Raw genomic sequence first — 11,854 nt, 5'->3', positions numbered from 1 at the left:
AGCCCCTTGCCATGGCCCAGGGCAGCTTGGGGTGATGATCCACCCTCACTCCTGGCCCAGGGCAGGGCTGCAGTGCCCTTCCCCACAGCCTGTCTGCACAGAAGCACTTCCAGGGCTCTCTGCATTTCCCTTGCCCTCACTCTGGGCTCACTCACACACCTCCCAACAACCCACCTGCAGCTTGGAGCTGCAAGGAGTTCAAAGCTTGTCTGTCCTTCAGGAGTTGGTCTAATTCTGCCTTCAGCCAACTCTGGATTTGTGTTTATTGCAGAACTCCCTGTGTGTCTAAATCATTCCTTGCATGGTTCTGCCTTGGGGAAGGAGAATCCAAAGCAGAACCATGTGAGGAATGGTTTTTTGTGGCACCTTGGGCTTGGCAGACCCATTTGACGTGATTGTCTGAAATTTAGGAGCTTTAGATTGCTAAAAAAGGAAGAAAACCCCTCGTTGCCTGAGTGCAGCCAGTTCTCTGAGCAAAGCAGGTCCCAGGTAAGTGAGGGAGACAGGATGGGGTTGGGGAATCTGGAGAGGGTTGTGCACACTGGGTCAGACCTCAAGGCACAGCTTCTCTGACCTGGCCAGACCTGCTTAGGAGAGACCCTGCAATCACTTCCTCTGTAATGAAATCAGTCATAAAATACATCACTGAAAACAGGAATCTGGATGTATTAGAAGTCCTTTGAAATATTTTCCCATAAGTCTAGGATAAAGGACTTCTTAATTAACAGCACCAGGCCAGAGGGAAATCGAGGCACAGCCATGGTTAATCAGGACTTGCCTTATCCTAATGAGCCCCGTGGTGCATTTGGTGCTGAGCCCTGGAACCTCAGGGTCTGAGAGGAGATTGCACAAACTTTTCCAAGAGTCCAAGTCAGAGGAAAAACCCAAAGTGCCTGGAAGCATTAATAGATCCCACTGAGGTCCATCCCCAACTCAGGCCCCTCATGGAGTCCTTGGGGGAGAGAACTGGAGGCCAGGATGGCGCAACAACTTCTCAGAGACTCAGTGGCACAAAGAAGTACCTTACCCTGAGTACCTTGAAGCATTAATTAGCTGCACTGAATGTTGTTACTTCCTGAGAATCTCAAGAGACACATTAAAGCAGATAATTGGAGGCCATGATTTCATGAACCTCTTACACTCTGTGCCAAAAATAGTTCTTAAATAAACCTTGAGTATCCTGAAGGATTAATGAGACACACGGACTATTTTTACTGACTAAGAATCCCAAGGGACTTGTTAAAGTAGATAATAATCATGGGGCCATCATTTCACAAACCTCTCATAGAGTCACTCTTCAAATAGAAACACCAAGTTCCTTTAAAATAACTGAAGTACCTTGAAGCATTAATGAGCCCCACTGAGTGTTGTTACTGACAAAGCCTCTCAAGGGACTAATTAAAGCAGATAATTGGAGGCCAGGATTGCAGAGACCTCTCAGAAACTCCAAGGCTAAAGTAAAACCCAAAGTCCTTTGAAGAACCTGCAGTCCCTGGGAGCATTAAGGAGCCCCCAGGGCCATTCCTGACCAAGGCTCCCCAGGGACTCCTTCCAGCACATCCTTGAGGCCACTGGCATGGGAGGGGGATGCTGAGGGCAGGACAAGGGGCTGACAGTGCCCAGCCTTGCTGGGGCTGTGCCAGGAGGCCCCAGGGCCTCAGGACAAGGTGTCTCCTCACAGCCCTTGGTGGCACAGAGGCTGCTGTGCTCCAGGACACCAGGACTTGGCTTCTCTTTGTCCCCACCTGTCATCAGTGCCTGCAGTTCTCTGCTCTGCCTGGGGCCTGGGGACACTTTCTCTGTCGTGTCCCTCAGTGGGACCCATTAAAACTTCAGGAAACTTTGGAGTTGGATTCTGACTTGGAGCTCTTGAGAGGTTTCTTCATCTCCCTCTGAGGGACTGATGTTCAGGGCCTCAGCACAAGCCCCGAGAGGGTCATTAAAGTCCTTGTGCTGTGTCTGTGCTGCTGAGCTGGGCTGGGCTCCTGGCACAGAGGCAGCTCCTGGTAACCAAGAAGAGCTTAAAAACACATTTCTCTTGCTGAGCAGCTCTTCTCCCAGCCCAGCAGGGCTGGGGCACTGCCTGCAGCCAGCCCGGGCACAGCACACAGGCACAGAGAGCTTCAATCACTCAGGGCTGGGAAGGGGCTGAGAAGTGACTGCGGGAGAATCACTGCCAGCCCTTGGCACAGGAACCTCTGGCTGCAGGACAATGCAGCTGCAGCTCCTGCAGTGATCTCCTACAGCTGGAACATGCCAATGCCTACAGACTCTGTGAGTACATTCTCTGATTGTGTCTTGTGTGGAGCAGCCAGGGGTGCCCAGGGCTGTCCTGCAGAGCAGGGTCCTGCAGCCCAGGGCGCTGTGCTGGGGCAGGGACTCTGCTGCCTGCCAGGGACAGCTCTCAGCCAGCCCTGGGGGCTGCTCCCAGCACTGGGGGACAAGATCTGGGTGGAAGGAGACAGCTGGTAAGGCTTGGAAGTGTTCTCCTTGTGTGGTGAGGATGCTGCAGTGTTCAGGACTGCTCCCAGCATGACATTTAACTGCAGAATATTTTCAAGTAGATTATCCAGGGAGCACAGTGAGGTAGAGGATGCATAAATGGGGAAATCCTGCTTTGTTAATCTACTACTCTGTGTTGTCTGGATGGAAAATTGCACATAGATATTCATCTTTCAGTTATAGCTAAGAAAAAAAAAATAATTTCCTCTCAGACCTTATGAAACCAGGCAGTGACAGAAATCAGCAGAGGGTCCCTTGCAGGCAGCATCCCCAGTGTCACTTTTCCAGCCTCCTCAGGGTTGCTGTGATGTTGCCATCAGAGCCTGCAGAGGCAGAGCTGCCCCTGGGCAGTGCCTGAGCTGGGAGGGGTCTGCAGGGCAGAGCTGAGCCCCCAGGGCTGGGCTGGGCTCTGGCAGCACTGGCAGGGCCCAGCCCTGGGCACAGGGAAGCAGCTGCAGGCAGGGACAGCTCCAGGCAGCAGAGCCCTGGGCAGGCAGTGGGGGGAAAGTGCCACCAAGCTGTGCTGGGATATTGAAAGTCCTCTCCAAACTGAACTATTCCATGATTACTGTTTTTACAGATCCCCATGCCATGACACAGCAAATGTCCAACAGCAGCTCCATCAGCCACTTCCTCCTGCTGGCACTGGCAGACAGGCGGCAGCTGCAGCTCCTGCACTTCTGCCTCTTCCTGGGCATCTCCCTGGCTGCCCTCCTGGGCAACGGCCTCGTCATCGCTGCCGTCGCCTGCGGCCACCACCTGCACAGCCCCATGTTCTTCTTCCTGCTCAACCTGGCCCTCAGCGACCTGGGCTCCATCCTCACCACTGTCCCCAAAGCCATGCACAATTCCCTCTGGGACACCAGGACCATCTCCTATGCAGGATGTGCTGCACAGCTCTTTTTCTTTGTGTTCTTCATCTGCAGCAGAGTTTTATCTCCTGACCATCATGTGCTACGACCGCTACGTGTCCATCTGCAAACCCCTGCACTACGGGACCCTCCTGGGCAGCAGAGCTTGTGCCCACATGGCAGCAGCTGCCTGGGCCAGTGCCTTTCTCAATGCTCTCATGCACACGGCCAATACATTTTCCCTGCCCCTGTGCCATGGCAATGCCCTGGGCCAGTTCTTCTGTGAAATCCCACACATCCTCAAGCTCTCCTGCTCCAAATCCTATCTCAGGGAACTTGGGCTCATTGCTGTTACTGCCAGCTTATCATTTGTTTGTTTTGTGTTCATTGTTTTCTCCTATGTGCAGATCTTCAGGGCTGTGCTGAGGATCCCCTCTGAGCAGGGACGGCACAAAGCCTTTTCCACCTGCCTCCCTCACCTGGCCGTGGTCTCCCTGTTCCTCAGCACTATAATGTTTGCTCACCTGAAGCCCCCCTCCATCTCCTCTCCATCCCTGGATCTGGCCCTGTCTGTTCTGTACTCAGTGGTGACTCCAGCCCTGAACCCCTTCATCTACAGCCTGAGGAACCAGGAGCTCAAGGCTGCAGTGAGGACACTGATCACTGGATGGCTCCAGAAACAATAAACTGCTGGGCAATTTCTTCCAATCACTTGTAATAAAAGTCTCCTTTGATACTTCTCATTGTTTTCATTTTGAATGTTCTTTTTCTTTGTTTTACTCCTTTATTCATTTCCACCAATAAATGTCATTTTTGGTGCCATTTCTCAGTTTGTGTCGTTCCGTGGCCACAACCTGTGTCAGTGAGGGGCTGTGCTCTTGGTGGCTTTAAAGGAACTCAATGATCTCCCAGCCAAGTTTTCTGCAGAGATGCCCCTTTTGTTCCCTTCTCTGCAGCTGCAGCAGCAATGTCTGTGTGCAGAGCTGGGGCAGATCAGGGCTGGCACAGCAGCTGTGGCCAGGAGCAGCAGCCCTTGGTGTTGGCAGTGCTGCTCCCGTGGCCCTGCCCCGCTGCCCTCCTGGCCCTGGTGTTGCTGTAGGGCCTGAGTGCTCTCGGGGCCGGGCACAGGGCTGGGGGTGGCAGTGCCGGGGCTGCAGCAGGGACAGGCCATGGGCACTGCTGGGGCAGCGCTGACGCCTCAGGGCAGGGCCTGGGGGCTCCAGCCTCCTTGCCCAGGCTCTCTCCAGAACACGCCCAGGCCAATGCCCAGCACAGAAAAGCCCCGTGAGCAGCCCCAGGCTGGCCGTGGGCAGGCTGGGGGCAAACAGCATGGCTGGGGCTCTGCAAGGTCCCTGGGGGAGACGGGAAGGAGCAGCAGAGCAGGGCCTGATCCATCCCCACTGCGCTGGACACCCCAGGGCAGCGTCCCAGAGCGTCCTCATGCACCTGCCAACAACATCCCCCTCTGCAGCCCTGGCCTCTCCCCCAGCTCACACAGGGGCCCCATCCTTGCAGGCACAGACACGGCAGCACTGGCTCAGGAGCCCCTGTTTGCACTGCCCAGAGCCGGCCTGAGCACCCCCATGGTGTTGGTGTGGGGAGATGAACCTGAGGGAGCACAAATGCCATCAGCCTCTCGGGCCAGGAAGGGCTGGGGGACAGGAGGGAAACCACTCAGCTTTGTCATGGCCTCTGAAGTCACACAGAAAGTTTCTTCCCATCAGCTGTGAGTTTCCTGTGCCACTACTGACTTTGTTGCTCAGAGCCAGGGCTGCCTGGCAGCCACCCTCAAATTGTCCAGAGCATTTCTTTGGTTTCAACTTTCCTTTATCTACTCTTCTGGCTGCAAGTTTCTTTGTATTGCCCACTCCTGTTCCCTCCCCTGCAAACAGCCCATCCCTGTTGGCCCTTTCCTCTCTGGCCCCACTGCCCATTGCAGTCCCTGAGTTGGCACCATGGGAACATCCCTTGGGGAGTAGGATCATCCTCCAAGTGCTTCAGGAATTGTCTGCAGGCTCCTGCAGTGCCTGGTGCTGCTCCTTGCCAGAGGCACCACAGCCCAGGGGGGCACATCTGGGCTGCTGTGTCTGGCTGTGGGGCTCCCTGCTCTGGGCCATGAGGAGGAGCTGCAGAGGCTCTGCAGGACTGACAGGATGGGCTTTGGGGCTGTGAGGAGAAGCTGAGGGACCTGGGCTGCTGCACCTTCTGAAGAGGAGGCCCAGGCCTCATCCTGCAACTGCTGCAAGGGTGGTTTCAGAGAATCACAGAATCAGCAAAGTCGAAAAAGTCCTTGGACATCATCAAGTCCAACCTGTGCCCTGACACCGCCTTGTCTCCCCTGAGCCTCTGCTCCAGGGTAAACAACCCCAGCTCCTTCAGCCCCTTCTCACGGGACTTTTGTTCCAGACCCCTCACCAGCCTTGTTGCCTTTTTCTAGACATGATGCAGCCTCTCCATGTTGTTCCTAATTTAGAAGGCCCAGAACTGGACACAGCACTTGAGGTGCTGCCCAACCAGTGCTGAGCACAGGGCAAGAATGACTGCCCTGCTCCTGGTGGCCACACTGCTCCTGATCCAGGTCAGGGGCTCGTGGCCTTGTTGGCCACCTGGGCACACTGCTGCCTCATGTGCAGCCTGCTGTCCATCAGTTCCCACAGGACCCTTTCTGCCTGGCTGCTGTCCAGCCACTCTTTCCTCAGCCTGTAGCACTGCAGGGGTTGTTTCGGCCAAAGTGCAGGACCCAGCACTTGGACTTGTTAAACCAATCCTCACGTTGTTGGATTTGGGCCCTGGATCCAGCCTGTCCAGGGCCCTCTGCAGAGCTCTCCTGCCCTCCAGCACATCTACACTCACACCCAACTTGGTGTCATCTGCAGAGACTGTTCTTCATTCTCCACCAAAGAGGGAACCTGCCCAAGCTGTGGGCTGCAGCTTTTCCAGGGAATGCTGTGGCTCACACTGTCAAAGACTTTGCTGAAGTCCAGATAGACACATCCACAGCGTTTCCCACATCCACCAGGTGGGTCACTTGGGTATAAAAGGTCAGTTTGGTCAGGCAGAACCTGCCCCTCCTAAACCCACGCTGGCTGGGTCTGATCCCTAGGCCATCCTGTAGGTGCCCTGTGATGGCACCCAAAGGGATCTGTTCCATTCCCTTGTCAGGCACTCAGGTCAGGCTGACAGGCCTGGAGTTCCCCAGATCCTCCTGCCAGCTCTTCCTGGGATGGGCTCACATTGGCCCCTCCAGTCCTCTGGGAGCTCCCTAGTGAGCCAGGACTGATGAGAAATGATGGAGAGCAGCTGGGGGAGCTCATCCACCAGCTCCCTCAGCCCCCTAGGATGGATCCCATCTGCTCCCACCGACACCTGTGAGCATCTGAGTGGCTCAGCAGGTCAGCAGCTGCTTCCTCCTGGATTACAGGGGCTGTTCTGCTCCCTGTGCCCATCTACCAGCCCAGGAGAGCACTTGTCCTGAGGACAATCTGTCTGATTGTGGAAACCTGAGGCAAAGAAGGGGTTAAGTATCTCAACCTTTTCCTCATCTTTGGTAACCATGTCCCCCCTAATAGGGAATGGAGGTTCTCCTTGTCCCTTCTTTTGCCATTAGTGTATTGATAAAATCATTTTTAATATCCTTAACAAAAGCATCCAGGTTAAGTCCTAACTGACCTTTCACCTCAGATTTTCTTTCTGCATGACCTAGCAACATCCTTTAATATTTCTTGACTTTCCTCCCCCTCTGTCCAAGGTAATGCATCTTCTTTTTTCCACTGAAGTCCTGCAAAAGCTCCATGCCCAGCCAGGCCGGTTGTTTTCCTTGCAAGCTCATGTGTTGCCCAAAGGCACAGGCTCTTCTTTCTCCTCCAAGATTTCTTTCTTGAAGTGTCTCCATCCTTCCTGGACACTCTTGTTTTTAAGTGCTGTTTTCCTTAAAAAATATCAGTACTTGATTTGGTGCTCCCCAAATCTTCATCCTTAACAGGTTGAAGTCTGCTCTCTATAAGTCCAGTGTTTTGTTGAAGATTTGTTGATGCCCCTCCTTCTTTCACAGAACATTTGGAAACTCAATAATTTCATGGTCACTGTGCCCCAGGCAGCCTCTGACCACCACAATGGGCTTTGTGTGATTTCCATGGGCAAGTGGTTTTTAGGAACAAGCATTGTGTAAGCTCACCAGGTGTAGACCATTTCTCATCTGTTAACATGAGGTCACAGAGTGGGCTATGACATCACAGAGTGGGTCATGTGAAGTCATCCAGCAGCAGTGACATCATAGGCCATCTCTGGAACACCACAGAGCCAGCTGGGACATGACATGGTGGTGACATCATAGAGCAGGCTGTGCCATCAGAGACCAGCTGTGTGACCTCACAGAGGGACTGTGTGAATTCCCAGAAGAGCTGTGTGAGGTCACTGCGTTGGTCACTCTGCCCCAGCCCCCCTCACAGTTTGCCTCTGAGAAGTCCAATGTTGTTCATGTGGAGTGTGCTCTCCTGTCACCCGTTATCTCCCTGGTGCACAGGGAGACAGGGCATGGGAGTTTTCTCATTCCAACAAGAGATTTTCTTCTGCTGCTCTGGGAGAGGAGTCCTTCCCCTGTGAGACCGTGAGTTCCCTCCCATGGGAGACAGTTCTCTGTGAATTGCCCCAGCGTGGGTCCACTCTCACCAGCTGCAGCCCTACTGCATCTTCTGCCTCGTGAGTCCCTGCCACGGGCACACAGTCCTCCCAAACTGCTGCACTGTTGGTCTCTCTTCCCACGGGGGGCAGTCCTGCAAGGACAGGCTGCTCCAGACTGGGAGCAGGGCCCCCTCACTCCACCGGGTCTCCCACTGGATCACAGCCTCCTCCAGGCATCCACCTGCTCTGGCATGGGCACCTCTGCCACAGGCTGTGGGTGGATCCCTGTGGATCCCCACAGGCTGTGGATGGATCTCTGCATCCCCGTGTATCCCCACAGGCTGTGGGTGGATCTCTGCATCCCCGTGGATCCCATTGGGCTGTGGGTGGATCTCTGCATCTCTGAGGATCCCCATGGGCTGTGGGTGGATCTCTGCATCTCTGTGGATCTCCATGGGCTGTCGGTGGATCTCTGCATCCTTGTGGATCCCCATTGCCATAGAATGGATCTCTTTGTCCCCCGTAGATCTTCATGGGCTGCAGGGGCGCAGCTGCCTTGATAAAAATTGGGCCAGGAGACCAGCTCCCTTTAAATGCCTTTATTAAAATTCAGCTTTTAAATGGGATGCTCGTGGGTCGCCTGCGCCACCGCCGCTCCCTAGCCGATGAGTCACCACCGAGGAGGAGGTCGCTCCTGCTGCCGCTCGGGCTGCAGAGGCGGGGATCCAGCCTCACGGGAAACTCCCAAGGTCCTGCTTTTAGCTCGAAAAGTCCAGGGGTGTCACTCTGGTCCAGTATCTTTCAAGCTATGGCAAGATAGCAAGAATTAGTCACAGTTAGCCAAATACTTTCCCTACCGGATAGCATTGGTCCGGTGTCCAGGTGTTGCTTCGGCTCGTTGTTCTAGGACTTTGTCGATCCGAATCCCCCTTCCTCTTTAGTGAAGTATGCTGGGAGCCTGAGTGATTTCCATACAGGGCGGTGTTGGTGAGTGGACAGGCAGGCGGGGAGTTGTGAAGGTGAGGTTGAAACAATGTAACGAACAGGCTGGAATGAGGCGAAGTAAGCGCCTTCACAGACAGGCAGGAACAACAGGGGCTTGACTTAACAAGAGAACATGGAGGGTTTAGGGGATAGGGGTATTCTATTTAAATTACAAAACTATGGGATTTACAAACCGGGAATATAAGGCGTTGGGGTAGAACTAGGATACAAATTTTCTTACATCTTTTCTAAATAACAGGTTTAACATTTTCTAATTTATCTAAAACAACCACTAAACAGGATTTCTTGGGCCTCTATTTCTCTCAGTCCCCCCTCTATTTCTTTGATCGGGCTTTTGCCCGCATCAATTAATTGGCTGTCTCTGGCTCTTGGGAGTATATTTTTCTTAGTTTTTGGTACTGATTATAAATCTTTTTGGCTTCACTCTGTTCTTCCGGTTGGGACTCGAGTTTCATTATATTTGTGGGCTTAGAGTTGTTTATTTCAGGGAGTTGGAGACTAGCCTGGACCGTAGATGTTATAGTCCGAATGAGACAGGGAAGGATACAAGGGATCAGTAGAAGGCTGGCTAGTGCACTGATAATAATAAATACTATCTTTTTCCACCACGCCCCTTTTAGGGACCAAAAGTTGTCCCACCAGTCGGTGGAAATCAGGGGTTTCCACTCTTGGGTGCCCACATAAGCTACTTTTCTAATTTCCTTTGAGATGTTTCTAATCACCTCGCTCTTGTCATCAATTTCTAAGCAGCACTCTGATGAATTGAATTTACCACAGATGCCTCCCTCATTTGCCAATAAGTAATCGACAGCCAATCTGATCTGATATACCACAGCCCGCGTTTGTGCCAATTGGTTACTTATGTGGTCTAGTGCCAGGGCTGTTTTATTTGAGATAACTTCTAATACGGCTTGCAGCCGAATTATTCTGTTTAACATGTAGACGGGAGTTCTGTATCCCCAGGATCTATCCCGCGCCCAGGTCGCTGGCCCATAAGTCTTTATAATTTGTTCGGGGGTCCAAATTTTGCCTTTCCAATTTTGGTTGCTGCCTAGATCTATGATGGCTCTTCTCTTCCGGGTGGTCCTCTTTAGGTTGTCATAAAGAGGTACACCAAGGTGGTTCCCTGATTCCCGAGGGAGTAGAAAGAAGGCAGGTTTAATCACACCGATGGTACAACTTCCTGCCCAGTCTCCCGGCAGATGTGTATATGCCATGTCCTCACATATCCAAAAAAGATGTTCAGGGGCCTTCCACGACTCATCCTCGATGTCAAAGGGGCGTTCCCAATACTTGGATATTCCCCTCACTCCCCAAAAAGGGTTTATACCTTTCTCTGCACACTCATGTAAATTATAGCCTTCATGGTAAATGCATCCTGTTGGTTTTTTCCCGATGGACCAATACTTATTAGGTTCTTGGGGAACTCATTTTTGGTATAATTCTTTTACAATCAAATACCTTTTGCATACCATTTCCCCAACAAATGTTTTGTATCTCTTCCCTGCTCTTTTAATGCATTCTTCTCCGATTATCTTGGATTTTAATTCCCATTGTTCCTTCCTCTTCTCTTGACTACCGGGAGGCTTTTGTTCCATCAATTTCCACCTCAGAATATCTAAGGGGGATAAACTCGTTCCTTCCCAGGGCCATACGTCAGACATTTGGGTACTGCCGCAAATCCAGCAGTTAGTTAGATTTAATTCATGACTGACTCTCTCCATAAGGTCAACAAAGAGGTTTTTACCAAGGACTTCATCTAAATCAGTTTTTTTCTTTACTTTCAAGGCTTTTTCTTTTATTAAATCGGCCACACCCTCCGGATTATTTAGGTTTTCGAAACAAAACCATTCTCTGATAGGGCATTCCCCTGTCAGACGTTGCCGAAAATTGGCTGTGCTCCTGGCAATCCAATACTTCTTCCCATCCTCCTGACAGGAGGATATTTGGGTTTTATCAAAACAGGTGTGCTTCACATGGGTGTGAACTTGTATTAGAGATTGTAAATTCTCCCCATCATAGACTGGTCGGTAACACTTTGAGCATGTTCCTTCAGCAATTCCGCTGATTACTAGGACTGCTACCAGTCCTCCCAAGAGTCTGGTATGAACCATCACGATCTCACCCGGTCTTGCCTCCTGGGGGAGGGGAGTCATATAGCTGGATTAGTCGGGCTTCCCAATGTGTTCTTACCTTTCCTTATCTTTTGGTTGGTCTTTCTGGGGTATGTCCTGTGAGAGATTGGTTAGGACTTTCTTTATTAACTTGTGTAGCGGTTTGAAACTTTATCAATTTCAATTAACTTGGCCTTATCACAACACTTCTTAAGTAATTTCTGATAATACACAAACGGTTCAATTATACACTGGAAACAGCTTTGAATAGCTTAGCACTGGAGAAGTTTCTTAAACTTCCCTAGTCTCTTTTAACGATATCAAAACACCAAAAAATTCCCCAACGATACCGAGAACTTCTCCCCACCACAGTATAGTCTTTTTAATTCTTAGTCCTTCTTTGGCTTCTTCTTAAAAGTCACTTTGAGCGTGTCTGGATCTTGAGTTACAGTCCACTGGGAAGAAGGATTAGGGTGCAGGTCGGGCGGATTCTCTGGAGGTGGTATTGGTCCTTTTACCCGCGACACATGTGTCCAGCCTTTTCTTGGGTCCTCACTGCCGTGTGTGTTGTCAGCAGGACCTGAAAAGGACCCTCAAACTTAGGGGTCAGTGGAGTGGCGTTCCAGGATTTTACTAGTACCCAGTCCCCTGGCTTTATCTGATGAATATCTGTGTCCAAGGGAGAGGTTTGAGGAAGATACCCTTTTCGTTTCAGATCTGCCAATGTCTTGCCAATTGTTTTTATGTATTCTTTGGTTGCTG

General features: G+C 51.7%; 1 protein-coding gene across 1 annotated transcript; it reads left to right on the top strand.

Annotated features, from left to right (window-relative positions):
- The first annotated feature begins 2,856 nt into the window (after positions 1-2,856).
- On the top strand, positions 2,857-4,039 carry LOC136374901 (olfactory receptor 14J1-like). Its single transcript, XM_066340284.1, has one exon. It carries the CDS (start codon positions 3,380-3,382, stop codon positions 4,037-4,039), a length of 660 nt encoding a protein of 219 aa, XP_066196381.1. The 5' UTR covers positions 2,857-3,379.
- The last annotated feature ends 7,815 nt before the right edge of the window (positions 4,040-11,854 follow it).

This window comes from Sylvia atricapilla, unplaced genomic scaffold (genome assembly GCF_009819655.1).
Source record: "Sylvia atricapilla isolate bSylAtr1 unplaced genomic scaffold, bSylAtr1.pri scaffold_190_arrow_ctg1, whole genome shotgun sequence".
Taxonomy (NCBI): domain Eukaryota; kingdom Metazoa; phylum Chordata; class Aves; order Passeriformes; family Sylviidae; genus Sylvia; species Sylvia atricapilla.
This window is presented reverse-complemented; position numbering and strand designations above follow the sequence as displayed.